Genomic DNA, 19,362 nt, shown 5'->3' on the forward strand with positions numbered 1-19,362 from the left:
TAACTTTAGATAGAAAGAGAAGAAAACTTGAGAACAGTTAACCTCACGAACACATTAGTCATCAGAAGCCTCTATTTCTGTTCGTGAGGTGGTTTTCCAACTAGTTTTGAAGGTTGAATGCATCTTCAATTAGCCTAGTTTAATTTTTAGATAAATTGTTGGAATTTAAAGTTTGTTCTAAAATATATATAATGTGACACGTAAACTTTAAATAAAAAGGCAGTATGATGTGTTATAACGTGTAAGATGTTATGGAAAACCCGAACGAACATTTTTTGGCCAACCATATAAAGCACTTTTAGCTTGACTGATTTTTATAATTTCCTATGGGTTTTTAAAATTTTTATAATCTAATTCAAAGAAATGTATATATTATTCAGATACAATTATACTTTTATTTCTGAAGCATATTGATGCAGTTTTTCCTCATTGACAGCTTGTTAACTAGGAAAAATTTTCCCATTCGATTAGCTTACTTTTAACACTTCCTTATATCGTATAGTGTTTAATTTAATGGGATCTGGGCTGAAGATATTTTATTTGCTGGACCTGCATATTTTTCTAATAAAAGGAGGATTAGCAAGCTGAAGAGAGTATGTGAACGATGTTAAGTGGAGGGAGAAAGAGAAGACCACATAAAGGTATAAATTAATACTTTACCACCAATTTGTTAAGTAAGTGAAGACTGATCATTGTAATTTTTCCCACTTCCTTTTTCTTATACCATTAAGTATTCCTGTGAGTGTACACCCTAGGATTAATTTTTTTATTTTTTTGTAATTTGACAGACTTATTTTTACTTTAGACACGTCAGTTTTCCTAGATAATAAGTGAGAGAATAGAGATGATCATACCCAAAATATTTGTGTTGCATCTTTAGAAATAGTGAAGTCTTTTGCCGTTTTCAAGCTAAGTATTTATATTTTTTGCGTGAAAAAATAGAAATAATACTGGTCTGGAAGATGGAATACTCATATTTTAATTCAAACCTGGATCATATACCAGCAAGCTAAAAGACCATGGGGGACACATCTTTAGGCTTTCTTTTCATGTTCTGTAAATAAGTAGCTTGGATGAGATAATTTAACATTTTTTCTAGTGGTACTGTATTGTCACTTATTTAATATGTCTATCACATTGTCTGAAAATGTAAAACTAGCACAACTGTTCATTCCTGTTGAATTGTTTTTCTAGGATCAAGACCACCTTTAATCCTACAGTCTCAGTCTCTACCTTGCTCATCACCTCGAGATGTTCCACCAGACATCTTGTTAGATTCTCCAGAAAGAAAACAAAAGAAGCAAAAGAAAATGAAATTAGGCAAGGATGAAAAAGACCAGAGTGAGAAAGCTGCAATGTATGACATCATTAGCTCTCCATCCAAGGACTCTACTAAACTTACATTAAGACTTTCTCGAGTAAGGTCTTCAGACATGGACCAGCAAGAGGATATGCTTTCTGGTATGGAAAATAGCAATGTTTCAGAAAATGATATTCCTTTTAATGTGCAGTACCCAGGACAGACTTCAAAAACACCCATTACTCCACAGGATGTAAACCGCCCATTAAATGCTGCTCAGTGTTTGTCGCAGCAAGAACAAACAGCATTCCTTCCAGCAAATCAAGTGCCTGTTTTACAACAGAACACTTCAGTTGCTACAAAACAGCCCCAGACTTCTGTGGTACAGAATCAGCAACAGGTATCACAACAGGGACCTATATATGATGAAGTGGAATTGGATGCATTGGCTGAAATTGAGCGAATAGAGAGAGAATCGGCTATTGAAAGGGAGCGCTTTTCAAAAGAAGTTCAAGATAAAGGTAAAATAGTCTCATTACTACCACTTCATGCTCTCGGCAAATATTTAATTATAATGTCAAAAAAGTTTTTTAAAGTAACTCTTTTTTTTCTCATATTTTATAATTTTTAATGTTTCTCCTCAATTATGGTTTTATTACTAAAATGCTCATCCCTCAAGTTAAAGTCTTAATTTCATTTTTTATCTTAAAACCACTATCTGAGATATGGTAATTCTATATGACACATCTGTCACCTATTATATAGCAAGTGATTTTATCTGTGCTTGTCTACTAAAATGAACATTAGCATTTCTATATTACATGTGTTTTCCACAAGTTAGGTTAATATAATTTTGCATCTTCACATTTTTTCTACCAAAACAAGGTTAACCGCTATAGAATTATTTTGAATCAGTACATTTAAGAAAAGTTTATGTGTATGTTTATTATGCAGTTAGATTTTTCACTTAGTTTCTAATTCTGTCACCTCTTAATAATGCGAATTTTTTTTTAAGTAAACAAATTAGGAAAGAATTTTAAGTTAATATGAAATAGCAGACTTTAAGAATCAGGGATCTTTTGTTGGTGATTATGGTTAAGTGTTCTCTTTTGTCTGACTAGTGTATTAGGATGGATTTTCAAGACACCTGTTCTATGAGTTTATGGGCTTTCTTTTTGTGCTTTATAAAAAATTATAATCAAAGTAAGTTTTGTTAATTCCTTGATTATTTGGTGAACATTATGTATAAAATCTCTTAAATTTTTAGAGAGACTAATGAATCAGTGGTTGAAATTAGTAATTTATGAATTTGATGTCTCTACAGTAGAGGCATATACATACATATTTGACCATTCAAACCAAAGAATACTTTAAGATTTAATTTTATAGTTCAATATTCTAGATTGATTTATAGTTCTTAGAGTTTCTATTTGGTCATTATAAAGCAAAACTTCTTGATGTTGACTAGAGCTCATTTTTATCTATGATCTTGTTCATTATGTGACAGGATCATTTTTAGATAATTGTGTTCCTCTGCTAAGAAACATGCTGAAGATTCGTATTATGTTTCCTGTCTATCATTTGTCTCTTTTTAACGTTACTGTATTTGGTAATTGTTATACTACAGTGTTTGCTAAGTGCATAAATCACGGGTAGATGCAAATAAAGAGATTGCTAGAAATCTTCATTTTATTGGCTAGGGAACTGGTGTTGTTTTTTTGTTTTGTTTTTAACTAACAAATCATGGACATTAAAGAAGAAATAAAGTGTTGCTTGCCCTTTTTCTCTTTGCTTAGTAGTGTGGGATTTAGGAAGTAACTCTATGGGTTCCAATATATATCTCTTCCTCTAACCACTTATAAAAGTATATGCATGTCAAATGAAGAGAGCAGTATTATTCAGCTGCTCTCAATAATATTAACCTTTCCAAAATTCCTGAGTCCTGTGACAGTTTTGCAGAAAACATATACAATTGTAATTTCTTGACCAAGAAATAATTAGTTGCCTTGCAAACTGAACTTTTGCATGACGTTTTAATCTGTGTTTTGGAAAATTATATTCTTTAAAAGGAGTATAATCTTTTTTTAATGACCTAATTGTTGGTAGGAATGAAAACAGAGGAAATGGTGAACTTTTTTTCTTACTTTTTTGAACTTTTACAGTATCATATTTGTTAAAACCGAAGTTTTTACTTTTAAAAACTGAATGGAAATAAGGATAGTAAATAATGCTAATTGCATGTTAGCAAACTTATTTTAGACTACTAACTTTTCTTTGGGAGATTAAAACAAAATCGACAAACAGCATACTGTTCTTCCTGACACTTGTTATGTATATTTTAATTTTAATTATCAGTTTTCTCTGTAATCTCTGATGGTGTGACTATAACAAAGATAGCTGAAAAGTTGAGTGAGCAAAGTTGACTTACAATTTTGAAACAATGTAATTTGACTTACAGAGGTATCTGGTTCTATTAAGATTTAAGGGAAAAGATGAACTCTCTGATTTTCAGTTTGATTTAGATGGTTTTTCCCAAATTGGTTATGCTGATTTGGCCGACCTCATATTAGTGCTGTCATCTCTAACTTGTCTTCTGACAGCTTTATTTGAAAACCTTTGGAATTTTAGGTACCAGCTAACATTTGTATCTTGTCATTTTATATTCAATTTCTGCATTGTATGATGAGATAGTGTTTTATTTATAAGCAGTTATCTTGAGATTTTGGAAAGATTAAAGGGTTGGTATGTTGCTCTAAGTTTATAGGTGAGGTCATAAATAAAAGTAAAGTTTTCTGAAGTGGTAGTCTTACAGTCGGCCCTTGAGAGATGAAATACTTCTTTGAAATGAATTTATCACTAGCTACCACTGCATTTTAGAACTACTGTATATCGTAAAATTGATATTTACTGTATTCTAAGGTTTGGCACTGAGTACTTTTTTATAACTATTTTATTGCTGGTAGCAAGGAGCAAACAAGACTACTTGTGTGGTATACATGGTTTTACTGAGGGCTCTCTGCTCTAGGTTCTGAGCTTGTTTCCCATTATATTCATTTGTTACGAATGAATGAAGCATTCCCCTCAATAGACCAGAAATCAAAAACCTGTACCTTGTAAATAGATTAGAAAGTTTGGCAAACATGGTTGTTTGATAACTATGGAATTCAGGAAAAGAGATAGAATACGCTTAGAAATATTTTATGTAGGCTGTGGTATAACCTAATACACCTCTGTTCCACACACAGAAGACACTTTTCTGGCTGCTAGATATTTATGTTCCTTTGGCCTGTTCTCTCTTCTTTGGAGAGATTTATATACACTGATAGGTTAATTCTGTGCAACCTAATATTTTATAATATTCCTAAAGGACCTTCTTCTCAATCTTTTGCTCAAACTTTTAACATCTGTAATTACATAAATTAATTTCAAAAGGCTCTTTTTCTTTGCTTCTGGGATGAGCTGTCATAGACATTAATATCTCCATGTGCTGAAAATTCCTGCTTTCTCTTGTTAAAGAGGGGGTTTCTTTGTTCATCTTTGCCTGTTTCATCTTTTCCCAAGGTCCACTTTCCATGTTAGCAAGTATGAGGAATGGTCTAGCTTCACTAATGTTTTTTATGATGTTAAAATATTCTTGCACTATAACCCTGATTAGAAATAAATTATTATCTATTGTCATTTGGAATAAGAGACTGGGATTTGGGACAGGAATAGGACAGTTAGTCACTTAGCCTGTACTGTGGTTTAGGGATGGGACGTTTTCATTTTTTATAATTGGCTATTGTGTGTACAATTGTTCTGCCTTTTGCTTTAAGTGTTTTCATTTATCACTTGTAGGTTTAGGCAAGTGATATAGTTTGTTTCGTACAAGCACAATTGAGTTCACAATTTCTTTAAGGGCCAGATACTATTTTCAAAATATCAGCATCAAGATGACAAGTGTTGTTGGTCTTAAAATTATATCTTTTTGTATGCATTTTCTTCAGGAACACGTGTATTTTGATAGCTAATTTTATGGTTCCCAGTGCTTTAGAGGGCTTACAGGTAATAGTGTCCCAAATATTAAAATTATTCTTCATAGAGATGGCTTTCCATCATTAGGTGAAGATTATTATGTAATGAACACTGATAACAAAAGTGAATAGACAAAAGTGGCCTGTGCAGATTCAGAGCCACTTTACAGGAATAAGTTCACGGTGGAACTGAATCAGATGAAGTGAATCAGAACCTGCGTGCTCTTAACGTATCCAAGAGTCCTTGCAACAGTAATGAAATTTTTCCAGGTTTTACAGAAGAGGTATAGTACCTTTCAATAGTTGAAAAGTTAAAACTTCGTATTTAGCAATATTTTATGCATAGTAGAGAAAATTATAAGATCTTCCCCAATCTTCCTACATCACTCATGTGCAAATGCTTTTCATGTTTTTATTATAAATAATCATAGCATCTATAAAGATAACTAAATCGAACATAATTTCTTTGAAATTAAACTCTTTGCTAAATTTCCATTTTAATAATGAAAGATAAATTAGAATGAGGTTAATGATCTATTAATTATTAAGTATTTTGTAATCTTTTAAAATTTAGCCTTCAGGTTATTTTAATGTTCTTCTGAAAGACAGATTGTTCATATTAATAGAAGGATGAGCCACAGATCTCTTAAGAGAGCTCTTCAGATGCCTGAGATCTATGTTATTAATAGTTCTTAAGTATGCTTAGGTTACCATTTTAATGACTTTCATAAAGCATATTTCATTTAAAACTATAAAAATCTTAGATTAGATTATACTATTTAAATTTCTAGATCCTTAAATTTTTTTTCTAAATGCTTATCATAAAAGTTTAAGGGATAAGTATAAGGTTACAAAGCATCCTGTTTTTGAGGAAATAATTATTTGGTGTGCCCTTTGGCAACATATAAAGATGATTTTGTGTGGCAGAACATTCTAAAGCAAAATTCTATAAATTAGTATTCTAAGTGCTTTTTTCTTAGGTATTGATGCAGAAAGCTTCATATAAGTTCTTACCAGGCTAGTTTTAACTAGGGAAAACAGTTTAATGATGATATACTTTATTATTATCATCGTGTAGTTATTTTGCAAGTGGAGTATATGTGATGATTTGACTTCTGAATTACTGAAAAAGCAGAATGGCTTAGTTCTTCAAAACATTACTGGCAAATATCTGAAGCAAATTTTAGTAATATTTGACTAGGTTGTAAGCTGTAAGGGACTGCTGCTTCTCACTTTCAAAACAAAATGATGAAACTTTGGTGTATAAAAGCATCATTACTATTAAAAACATTTTTTTCAGAACTTGGTTCCCTAATATTAAGGGGCTATTTTTTAGTGGTCATTTTGACTTTTCACCTTGTGATCTTTTCCTTAAATGATACTGTATCACATTAATGAATGAATAGTATTAAGAGAATCTAAAGATTCTCCTGAATAAAAAAAAAAGATTAAAAATAACTTTTTAAAACAGCCAGGCAATTCAGCAAGTATCATTAAAGCAGGCAAAGTCTCAGGGTGCTATAATGTTATAGTTATATATCATGTTATGATTCCCAAGACCTAATTGGAAATTCAATTTATAGAAAATGACCTAGGAGCCTCTTGAGTCAAGTGGAATCATGCACAGAAATACATAGCTGTTAAAAATACCATGACATTTTATTATAGTGGTAGATTTGTGTTTGTGTGTATTTTTGTCATTAAATTGCACATAAATACTGTAAATAATTTCTTATTAAGCCAGTATATAGACCCCTAGAACTTTATGTTGAAGAGCTGAAGCATTTTTCTTCAGTTGAAGTTGCTTAAGGAAGATAGAGTTTATCTAAAAAGTTCTTATTATATGCTTCTCATTTTTATAATTATGTTTCCTTGTCTAAAGATACTTCTAACTGTGTGTTAGCTTTTAAATTCCATTTGTGCTGTTGACACCTTGAAGAATTTGAATCCTGGATCAAAGGTTAATAACAAGCTATTAAATTCTTTTTTTTTTTCTTACTCTCCTCATTTACCTTTTTTCCAGTGGCATGATTTCTATTTTCTTTTGAGTTTTATTCTTTTCCATACTTTTCTTACATGTGACAAAAGCACCCTGTTTTGTATGTTGGCAGATTTGGGGCTCTTTGTAGTTTTTATTCAGTTAGCAGTTTAAGTGATCTTTATACTATACTCGCTAATATTTATTGAGGTACAGCAAGCATGAATATTTCCTCAAACCTTGGTTTAAAAGTATTATGCCATTCGTGCCTACTATTTTATATATGCGTATTGACATTTGCATTCACCACATTTTTTAAAAATGTGACTTTAAAAAATAGTCAAAGTCCATATGGTTTTTAATAAGATGAGAATATATGTCTATTACTGATACTGAATATTTATCTTTGAATTTCAGATAAGCCTTTGAAAAAAAGAAAACAAGATTCTTACCCACAGGAGGCTGGGGGTGCTACAGGAGGTAATAGACCAGCTTCTCAGGAGACGGGTTCTACGGGAAATGGGTCAAGGCCAGCATTAATGGTTAGCATTGATCTTCATCAGGCAGGAAGAGTGGACTCTCAGGCCTCTGTAACTCAGGATTCAGACTCCATAAAAAAGCCTGAAGAAATCAAACAATGTAATGATGCACCTATTTCTGTTCTTCAGGAAGATATTATTGGAAATCTTAAATCTACACCAGAAAACCATCCTGAGACTCCTAAAAAAAAGTCTGATCCTGAGCTTTTAAAGAGTGAAGTGAAACAAAACGAAAGTAGATTGGCAGAGTCTAAACCAAATGAAAACAGATTGGTAGAGACAAAATCTAGTGAAAGTAAGATAGAAACTAAAATAGAGGTACAAACAGAAGAACCTAAACAGAATGAGAGCAGAATGATCGAATCCAGACAAAATGAGAGCACCACAGCCGAGCCTAAACAGAATGAAAACAGAGTGTCTGACACAAAGTTAAATGACAACAAACAAAATAATGGCAGATCAGAAACAACAAAGTCAAGACCCGAAACCCCAAAGCAAAAGGGTGAAAGCCGACCTGAAACTCCAAAACAAAAGAGTGATGGGCATCCTGAAACCCCAAAACAAAAGGGTGATGGACGGCCTGAAACTCCAAAGCAGAAAGGTGAGGGCCGACCTGAAACTCCAAAGCAAAAAAATGAAGGTCGGCCTGAAACACCAAAACATAGGCATGAAAATAGGAGGGATTCTGGAAAGCCAACAACAGAGAAAAAACCTGAAGTGTCTAAACATAAACAGGACATTAAATCTGATTCACCTCGGTTAAAATCAGAAAGAGCTGAAGCCTTAAAGCAGAGACCTGATGGGCGATCTATTTCTGAGTCACTAAGACGTGACCATGATAGTAAACAAAAGTCAGATGACAGGAGTGAATCTGAGCGACATCGGGGGGATCAATCTAGGGTTCGAAGACCAGAAACATTGAGATCCTCTAGTAGAAATGAACATGGCATTAAATCTGATGTTTCAAAACCTGATAAAATAGAAAGAAAACATAGACATGAATCAGGGGACTCACGGGAAAGACCATCTTCTGGGGAGCAGAAAGCAAGACCTGACAGTCCTCGTGTTAAACAAGGAGATTCTAATAAATCAAGACCTGATAAGCCTGGTTTTAAATCACCAAATAGTAAAGATGACAAAAGGACAGAGGGTAACAAGAGTAAAGTAGACAGTAATAAAACACACCCTGACAATAAGGCAGAATTTCCAAGTTATTTGTTGGGGGGCAGGTCTGGTGCATTGAAAAATTTTGTCATTCCAAAAATCAAGAGGGATAAAGATGGCAATATTACTCAGGAGACAAAGAAAATGGAAATGAAAGGAGAGCAGAAAGACAAAGTAGAAAAAATGGGATTAGTTGAAGATCTAAATAAAGGAGCTAAGCCTGTAGTAGTCCTGCAAAAACTGTCTTTGGATGATGTTCAGAAACTTATTAAAGATAGAGAGGATAAATCAAGAAGTTCCCTTAAACCTATCAAGAATAAACCATCAAAGTCAAATAAAGGTAAGAATACTTACTCTGATGTCATCTGTGTTCTAGTGAGTTTTCTTTTAAGTTTTAGGGTTACTATGGATTAAAAAAATGGAAATTTACAAAAATTGAAACACTACTGCATGGAAAAAGAACAATATAAAACCACAGTGAAATTATTTGCAGTAATATAGATAAAAAGTTCTCATTGAAAATTCTTTTTCTCCCACCCCTACTACTCACCGTAGTCATGATTTTTACTGTTGGTTCACAGAGAAGAGTTCCTTTTGCTGTTTAATTATTTCAGTATTTTTGAAAGTTGCTTGCTAATCAAGTGAATGATTCGAATGGATGACTGAAATAGATGTATTTAACAACTTTTTAAAAAGTTATTTTGACTGTAGAGAGAATCCATTCTCTATAATGAGGTAATAAATTGACTGAGTTTTAATTTCTAAAGTCTCAGTAAAGCTATGTGGTATACAAAACTCAATATTATAAATTCTTTTAAGAATATTAAGTGTCTCTTAATATTGTTTTCTCACAGACCTATCTCTGAGTTAATTACTGATGAATAGTTTGAATGTATATAGTTTAGAAAGTTATGTAAAAGGTTATTTCATCTTTTTGTGGAGGAGGTGATTAGTTATGAATGTTTTATTTTTTAAAATATGTAGTTTTGCCCTTTTCTATGGAAGAGTAATAGGGAATGGTAGTTACCTCTTAAATTGGGTTAAATCATCAGTTTTAAAGGTTTTTTGGTATTTTTATTTGTTTAGGGTTTTTTTGTTTTGGTTTGGGGGTTTTTTGTGGGTTTTTTTCTCATGGTTCTGAGTTAAATTCTCTGGTTACATAAATAGTATTGTTTCCAGGAGGAAAAAAAAGTCTTAAGTGCTGAGAATACAGTGGCAGTTTGTATAGAAAATATAATTTTGTGTTCCTTTGTATACTATTTTTTTATATATGTATATATAAAATTTAATGATGCTGTGTGGTAAGGCCTGTTTAGCCTGTGCAATATAAATAGATTGGGATATAGTTTTTAAGGCAACAGAGGTGATAGTTTGATTTTTAAATTCACATTCTGTGAAAGAAGTTCATTAAGAACTTAGATTTATACTTATTAACAAATACATGAAACTCTAGAGTTGTGATTTCCAATATGACAGTCACTAGCCTCTTTAGGCTATTAAGTTTAAACTATATACAATTTAAAATTTATATTCTCAGTAGCAACATGTGACAAGTGTTTACCTTATTAATGCAGAGAGAGAACATTTGCATCATCACAGAAAGTTGTGTAACTGCACTTAATGTATTAGGAGATACAGAAGGTGTATTGGTTATTAGTTTTGTAAAATGCCTTTGTACCTTCTCTATCAAAAAAAGCTCGTTGAAAACAGTATTACTACTAAGAACTCTATTCGAAGAAATAACGTGTCACGACTAATCTTTTTATTCTTGTCTTCTCAAACGTTTACTTTCTCACTGTTAATTTATTTGGTTTTGTCTTTCAAAAATGAAAAAAGATTGCCTCAGAATCACTAATATTTGTACTATTTTAGTGAAGCTTTCAGATTTTAAATTATGGCTGTCAGATCTATAAAAATTAATTAAGATTTTAGCTTTAATTAATAGTCTTTAGTGTTTAACTTGAATGCATCTTTTCAGAATTGTTTAGGTAAAAGAGCTTGTTAGAATGTAGTGGCTTGCACTAGAATTGTTGTCTTTTAGATAAAGATTGTCTTTATTAATTTTCACTGAAAGTTTGGGAGTGGCTTATATATATAAACTAAAGAGTGTAAGTTATACAATTGTAGAAGAGTCAGATGGAAAGATGGAAAGTGGTACCCTCTTGTCCCCTTGATCTAGACCATCTTTTTCTCCCCTGCCCTCTGTCAGCTTATTTATGCCAGCCTTGCTTTTCTAAGCTCTGTTCTAACAAAGAATCCTTACAGCTGAATATCAAGAAATGAATATAGCTCCTAATTAGTAACTGCTGTATTATTTCTCCTGGTTTTTTCCACATGTAATTTCATTGCTTGTGAATACAAAGTTTTTAGTACTAATCCAATGTTTTTCCTAAATATACCTTTAACACAAACGTATATACTTGATATGTTGATGTTAGTGAGTAACTAATCTGGGTGTGTCTGCCTGTTAGAGTATGGTGTTTGTGTGTATGCATGTGCATGTATGTATATACACACACATATATCAATATATATGCAACTATATTAAGTGAACCTTTTCATCAATGCTTAGGTTCATTTCAGGATCCCACGTAGATATCTTTTTGGCTTTATTTATACCATAGAATTAATATCTGCTTTTCAGTAATGTACTAATTTTGGTTTTATTTTAGATCTCTGCTACTAAATTAACAATAGCAGAGGTATATAATTGTGGATTTTTTAAATTACATGCATAGGAAGGCCAGTTGTGGATTACTGACCCTTTGTAGTACACATTACTTGGTATTTTCTTCGGAGAGTCACAGAAAATCACATATTCTGACATATTGGTGTTTTCTAAGTAAAAACTGAATATTGCTGGAATACTTTTTTTTGATTCTTAGGGCCAGAATTCTTGGTAGGTTTTCCTTTCTTGGAAGAGCCATAAAATTTCACCTGATATCCATATTTAAAATAGCCATCCTTTAGGGTAATTTTAAGTTCCTTGAATATGCTTTAAGCTGGTAAATTTTGAATGGTAGGGGTATAGGTTTATGACTCCCAGTATAGGTTACTTATTTTTGTCTATTGTGTGAACTTATTAAATGCAAAGTGACATTGTTACATTTAATTTTATTTCTGTGGGGATCTGTGTATGCCCTAGTACCTAGCATAATACCTAGTACATAAAAAGAGCATATTAAATGCCTGTTGAATGAATAGACTGTATTGCTACCATGTTAGAAAAGGCTTTTGTGTGCAGATTAAAATTGTGTATTTATCTTTTATGTTCCCACCTGTAGATCCTTGCTCAAAAGCTACATAATTTTCAGCTGTTCCCTGAACTCTGTAATACCTCTTTCCACCCTGTCAACTACTAGTTTTTGTTAAGCTCCAAAGGAGACCTACTCATATTCATGTCTGTTTAATTTATTCTTTACCTTTATTTTGCTCTATAGCTGTTACAAGATTGGCTCAGAATGCATTCTGTTCTGATTTCCTGGGGCTGTTATCTTCCCAGTCTTTTTACCATCACCTTGTTTCTTCCTTGTCAAGGGGAGATGGGAGTGGAGAACCAACATAACCTTTGTAAAAACTTTAAATTAAAAAAAATATCTTCTATCTATTAAAATATACTTCAAGCAGTATATTAAATGCCAAAAATGATGTCTTTATGGTTAAAATATTTTTACTCATAATATTATCCTAATATACCCTAATGTACAGTGTGTCTCCAAATTAAAATATAAACTTATACTATCTTTAAGTCTGGGCATGATCATCAACTGATTTGCAGTATGTGTTGCTAACAGTGTATTATTTGTAATTACACACTATAACAATTTGATTTTGGTTTCTTACAATTCCTGAGTGTCTCAAAATACCTAAGCTTTATATCCAAGGAAATCACTTTTTCTTCTTCCTCCCCTTACTTCCTTCTAAATAGTGTATTGTTTTCCATCATTTGCACTTACTGCTTTCAAGAATATAACATACCATCTGTTATTTGAGATCATGGCCTTTAAACTAAAAAGTTATCTAACAGCTCTAATAGTCAACAGTGTTTAAAATATAGTGCTCATTTGATTAGTTAATGATTGCAGTCATTATTAGAGGCAGTTATTTCACCTCAGTTACTACTGTAGTAAAATGTTGATCACTGAAATTAGTTTTTGCCTTTTATGTAGCATTGGATTGTGTTTAGGACTCTAGGCTTCGTAAGTCTGAGAGAAAGTACTGTTTCTGAGAGTGAATTTTTGGCATAGTTTATGAATTTCTAAATCGAGAAATTCTCAGTAAAGTAGTTATGATTATAATATTCAGAATCCTTAATTATGCTGCAGTAGAAATTTACTTTGGCTCATTTGAACAATATATGAAATACTTTTCTAAAAGAATAAAACTTTTAGTTTCCGTAAAGACTTTATTATTAGTTATATCTTTAGGAAGTTTTTGGAGAATATTTATTACAGAAGTTGGCATAATACACACTTGGCTGTTGTGATTTTAGAGCAATTCTTTGAACAATTTTGTCCATGATTTCTATTTATAGAATTTCTCTGGTTCAAGTATTACTTAGTAGATAATTGATATAAATATTGATTTAAAGAGATTCATTAAGTAGAATTTTTTCATAAAAATTAAATGTATTAAAGTTTGCTAGCAGTGTTCTCTTTCCTTCCCATTCATTATCTCAGGCCAGCTAAGGACATGGCTTCTATAAGGTTTTCTTATCTGTAGAAATAGATATATGGTTGAAGGGTGAGAGAAAACAAATGATTAATTCTGAGAGAACCCACTAGTATTTATGAAGAAATACGCATTACTCCAACATACTGAATTCTCTCTCATTCTAAAATGAGAAATGTTATTGAATCCCACCCCTACAAGAGCGTGATACAGATATTAAGATAATGAATACCTACTTGATAACTGTAACAGTATAGTATATCATAGTATTATATTAAATAGTTAATATATTTTAATATTATTGTATGTAGTATAATATAGTATGTTATAATACATATTATAATGTATTATAGTATATCAAGTAGGTATTCATTATCTTAATATCTGTATCAAGTTCTCGTATGGGGAGGTTTTCAGTAGTTTTTTTAAGAATTCAGTATGTTAGAGTAATATATATTAGAGTTAACAGTATATGCTGTACTATACTATGATATAATATGATACAATATAATATGAATTTTTTAATACGGATCCTTTTCTGCACCCACAAAAAAATAGCATTCTTTGACTACTAACGTGCTAACTTTTGACAATTCTCCGTTAAGCCCATTATACATTGTAGTTCAAAGAGCACTGGAATCAGAGCCTTCAACAAATCATAGCCTTTCAAAGCTCTGATTCAAAGTTCATTCACTTTTAAAATAGAGAAACCAATTTTTTTCCTACTTTGTGCAGTTATGAAGACCAAAGTGAATCTTACAGTTAGAGCTAAAATTTGTCTAGTTTTTTTATATAAAGACATGCAGTCATCCCATTTTTAATTGAATTTATCTAATGAAGTAATTTTTTAAGATAAGTCTCACTTGTGTATACATACTTTATATTCAGTGTATATCTGAAAACATTGCTGCCATCATTTATTTCATTACAGTTTTATTGAGATAAAATTAACATATAACATTGTTTTAGTTTAAGGTATATAAAATAATGATTTAACATACAGTCATCTCTCGGTATCCACAGGGAGTTGGTTCCAGAACCCCTCACAGATGCTTTCAGGTCCCTAATATAAAATGGTATCATACAGTCAACTCTTTGTATCCGCAGGTTCCCCATCCACAGATATGAAGGGCTGACTATATGTGTTTATTGTGAAATGATTACCACAGTAAGTTTAGTTAACATCCATCATCTCATGCTGTACATTGCATTCCCAGAACTTACTTATCTTATAACTGGAAGTTTTTACCTTTTGACTGCCTTTACCCATTTCATCCACCTCCTACAGATTGCAAAGATCAATCTGTTCTTTGCTTCTGTGAATTCTGTTTTTGTTAGATTCTACGTATAAGTGAGATCATACAGTATTTGTCTTTCTCTCTCTAACTTATTTATCTTAGCATAATGCCCTCAGAGTCCATCCATGTTGTTGCAAATGGCAGGATTAACTTCTTTTTTTGGTGGAATAATATCCCATTGTGTATATATGCCACATTTTCTTTATTCACCCATCAATGAGCTAAACAACGTAGGTTTTTTTCCCATGTCTTGGCTATTATAAATACTGCTACAGTGAAAATGGGAGTGCAGATATCTTTGAGATAATGGTTCCATTTCCTTCAGATATATAACCAAAAGTAGAATTGCCCAATCATATGGCAGTTCTAATTTTTATTTTTTGAGGAGCCTCCATACTGTTTTCCACAGTGGCTGCAGCAATTTACATTCCCACCAACAGTGTACAAGGTTTCCCTTTTCTCTACCTCCTTGCCAACACTTGTTATTTCTTGTCTTTTTGATAATAGCCATTCTAACATGCATGAAGCGATACCTAATTATGGTTTTGATTTGCATTTCCCTGATGATTAGTGATGTTGAGCATCTTTTCATGTGCCTGTTGGCTTTCCGTATGTCTTCTTTGGAAAAATCTCTATTCAGATATTCTGCCCATTTTTAAACTAGATTGTTTCTTGCTTCCTTTTTCTGCTGAGTTGTATGAGTTTAAATACTTTTTAGATATTTACCCCTTATCAGATACATAATTTGCAAATATTTTCTCCCATTCCATAGGTTGCCTTTTCATTTTGCTGATGGTTTCGTTTGCTGTGCAGAAGTCTTTTAGTTTGATATAGTCCTACTTGTTTATTTTTGCTTTTTTGCCTTTCTGTTTAGTGTCAAATCCAAAAAGTCATTGTCACAACTGATGTCAAGGAGCTTACCTCCTATGTTTTCTTCTAGGAGTTTTAAGGTTTCAGGTCTTCTGTTCAAGTCTTTAATCTATTTTGGGTTAATTTTTGTGTATGGTGTAAGATAGGGCTTCATTCTCTTGCATGTGGCTGTCTAGTTTTACCAACACAATTTATTGAAGAGATTATCCATTCTCCTTTGTATATTCTTGTCTCCTTTGTTGTAAATTAATTGACCATACATAGGAGAGTTTACTTTTGGGCTTTTGATTCTGTTCCATTGACCTATGTTTCCATTTTTGTGCCAGTACCATACTGTTTCAATTACTGTAGCTTTGTAATACGGTTTGAAAACAAGAAGCATGTTACCTCCAGCTTTGTTCTTCTTTCTTAAGATTGCTTTGGCTATTCCAGGTCTTTTGTGGTTTTATATAAATTTTAGGATTATTTATTCTAGTTCTGTGAAAAATGCCATTGGTATTTTGATAGGAATTGCCTTGAATCTGTAAATTGATTTGGATAGTATGGACATTTTAATATCAGTTCTTCCAATCCATGAACCTGGAATATTTTTCCATTTGTTTGTGTCTTCTATTTCTTTCATCAGTGTTTTATAGGCTTCAGTGTACAGATCTTTCACCTCATTGGTAGTTATTCCTAGCTATTTTATTCATTTTGATGTAACTGTCAATGGATTGTTTTCTTAATTTCTCTTCATAATACTTGTTATTAGCGTATAAAAATGCAACTGATTTTTATGTATTGATTTGGTATCCTGCAACTTACTGAATTCATTGATTAGTTCTAACTTTTTTTGGTGGAATCTTTAAGGTTTTCTATATATAATGTCATGTCATCTGCAAATAGAACCAGTTTTACTTCTTCTTTCCTTCCTTCCAAGCCTATACTGAATAAATGTGACAAGAGTGGGCATCCTTGTCTTATTCCTGATCTTAGAGAAAAAACTTTATGTTTTTCGCTGTTGAATATGATATTAGCTGCAGGCTTGTCACATATGGCCTTTATTATGTTAACGCATGTTCCCTCTATACCCACCTTTTTGAGTTTTTTTCATAAATAAATGTTGAATTTTGTCAAATACTTTTTCTGCGTCTATTAAAATGATCGTATGATTCTTATCCTTCATTTTGTTAATGTGGTTTATAACATTGATTTGCAGATAGTGAACCATCCTTGAATCCCTGGAATAAATCCCACTTGATCATGGTGTATGGTCTTTTTAATGTATTGTTGACTTAGTTTGCTAATATTTTGTTCAGAATTTTTGCATCCATCTTCATCAGGGATATTGGCCTGTAAATTTCTTTCCTTGTAGTGTCCTTGTCTGGTTTTGGTATCAGGGTAATGATGGTATCATAGAATGAGTCTGGAAGTGTTGCCTCCTGTTCTCTTTATTAGAAGAGTTTGAGAAAGATTGGTATTAATTTTGCTTTAAATGTTTGGTAGAATTCACCACTGAAGTCATATGTCCTGGGGGTTTCTTTGTTGGGAGGTTTTTGGGCCCAGTCGCCTAGTAATTGGTCTGTTCAGATTTTCTATATCTTCATGATTTAATCTTGGTAGATTATATGTTTGTAGGAATTTATTCATTCTTCTAGGTTGTCCAACTTGTTGATGTATAATTGTTCATAGTAGTTTCTTACAGTCCTTTGTATTTGTGTGGTATCAGTTGTACTGTCTCCCCTTTCATTTTTAATTTTATTTATTTGAGTCTTTTTTTTTCTTGGTAAGCATAGCTAAAGGCTAGTCTACTTTGTTTATCTTTTCAAAAATCCAACTCTTTCACTGATCTTTGCTATTCTCTTTTTAGTCTCATTTTTGTTTATTTCTGCCATGGTGTTTGTTATCTCCTTCCTTCTTCTACTAACTTTGGGCTTAGTTTATTCTTTTTCTACTTTATTCTTCTTTTTCTAGTTCCTTGAAGCAAGTTAAGTTGTGCTTCTGTCATTTCTTTTTCTCACTGTGTATATATATTAAGGAAAGGATCTTATGATCCCTGCTCCTAGTTTCTATATTAGGTAGTAGTAAATTATCATTTACATAAAAAACTTCTTAAAAAAAATGTTTCCTTTTGTAGTTCTTCCTCATGGTAATTTGACAACTGCACAATATCAAAACCATGATGCTTAAAACAAGAGTTTTCTTAAAATCTTTTCTTGTGCATTCTTCCTTTGTAACAGTGTTTTTTCAGTTGCTTTAAACCAACTCCTTGGTATTTTGTCTTCATTAAATAAACCAATTTGCAATGGCCTAAACTGTGCAGAATATAGCTATATAGTGACTGCACTTGCAGGGTGGGTGGCACTTTGTTTCATATGGAATAAAGTATAACAGGATATAAATTGGGGATAGGCAAACTTCTTGTGTAAAGGCCCAGATAGTAAAACATGTTAGGCTTTGTAGGCCACTTACCTCTAACATTGTAGTACGAAAGCAGGCATAGACAATATGTAAATGATAGTGTGTCACTGTATTCTAATGAAACTTTATATACAAAAACAGGCGATGGGGCAAATTTGACTCACAGGCTTTAGTTTGCTGAACATAATATAAATATAAAATTGAAATTTTATATAGGTGCATCTGATAACTAGATTCCTTATTCTGTAGCAAATGAGACTCAAAATTTGTATTTCACACTATCATTTGAGTATTAAAAAGACTGATCTAGATAGAGTTCTGAATTATTTTCCTATTTTTATCCAATATTTATAAATGTAATATGAAATTAGCCAAATATAATATTTTTGCCAGGATATTTAATATTTGTGAGCACTTAGTTTTATGTAGTAGAATTATATATGTTATTAGTATATTAATATATAATTGATATATTAAATATAAACATATAACAAGTGTATACAGGCTGAAATTACCTTTAAATATTTTATACTTGTTGCATGTCAATTATGAAATCTTCTCTCCCATCTTTTCATTTTGTGGATAACTTCTCTATAATTGTCAATATAGAGCAACTAAGAACTGCTTTCAGGATTTAAAAAAGAATTTTCAGCTGGAAAAATTTCTTGAAAAATTTCACAAATTTACTCTAATGATTACACTAATCATTCAATAAATATTTATGGCCATCTTCAACATCCCATGCGCTCTGCTAGATGATGCAACTGGAACACAAGTCTGTGACTTTATCAAGCTTATGATCTCATGGAGGATATGGGTAACTAAAGATACAGTGACAGTGTAATATTCTTAAGAAAAAAGGTGTTTTTAGCACAAGGGCAGAAGGAAAAAGCACTACAAGTTTAGAGAAGTTAAACATTTGGCTAATTTAGAGTACAATGTGGAAGAAGTAAGGTAAGAGTAGATTAGTTAAAATTAAACATTGTTTTACAGCCATTAGTAGTAAAAACATAATCAGAAAATATGCCATTCCTAGTGTTGTTAGAAAATGTTTTTCTAGAATATTATAAAATTCTCTGCATATTCAACCTAATGTAATAGTAGTTAGTTGAATAGCTAATAAACATAG

General features: G+C 31.9%; 1 protein-coding gene across 3 annotated transcripts in view; it reads left to right on the top strand.

The window, feature by feature from the left end:
* The window catches only part of NIPBL (NIPBL cohesin loading factor), a 207,821-nt gene that overhangs the window by 109,308 nt on the left and 79,151 nt on the right, over positions 1–19,362 (top strand). For all 3 annotated transcript variants that reach the window (XM_036846419.1, XM_036846417.1, XM_036846418.1), the window contains exons 9-10: positions 1,195–1,821; positions 7,709–9,334. In XM_036846419.1, coding sequence (XP_036702314.1) covers positions 1,195–1,821; positions 7,709–9,334 — 2,253 coding nt within the window. The remainder of the gene's footprint in view (positions 1–1,194; positions 1,822–7,708; positions 9,335–19,362) is intronic.

This window comes from Balaenoptera musculus, chromosome 3, assembly GCF_009873245.2.
Source record: "Balaenoptera musculus isolate JJ_BM4_2016_0621 chromosome 3, mBalMus1.pri.v3, whole genome shotgun sequence".
Lineage (NCBI taxonomy): Eukaryota > Metazoa > Chordata > Mammalia > Artiodactyla > Balaenopteridae > Balaenoptera > Balaenoptera musculus.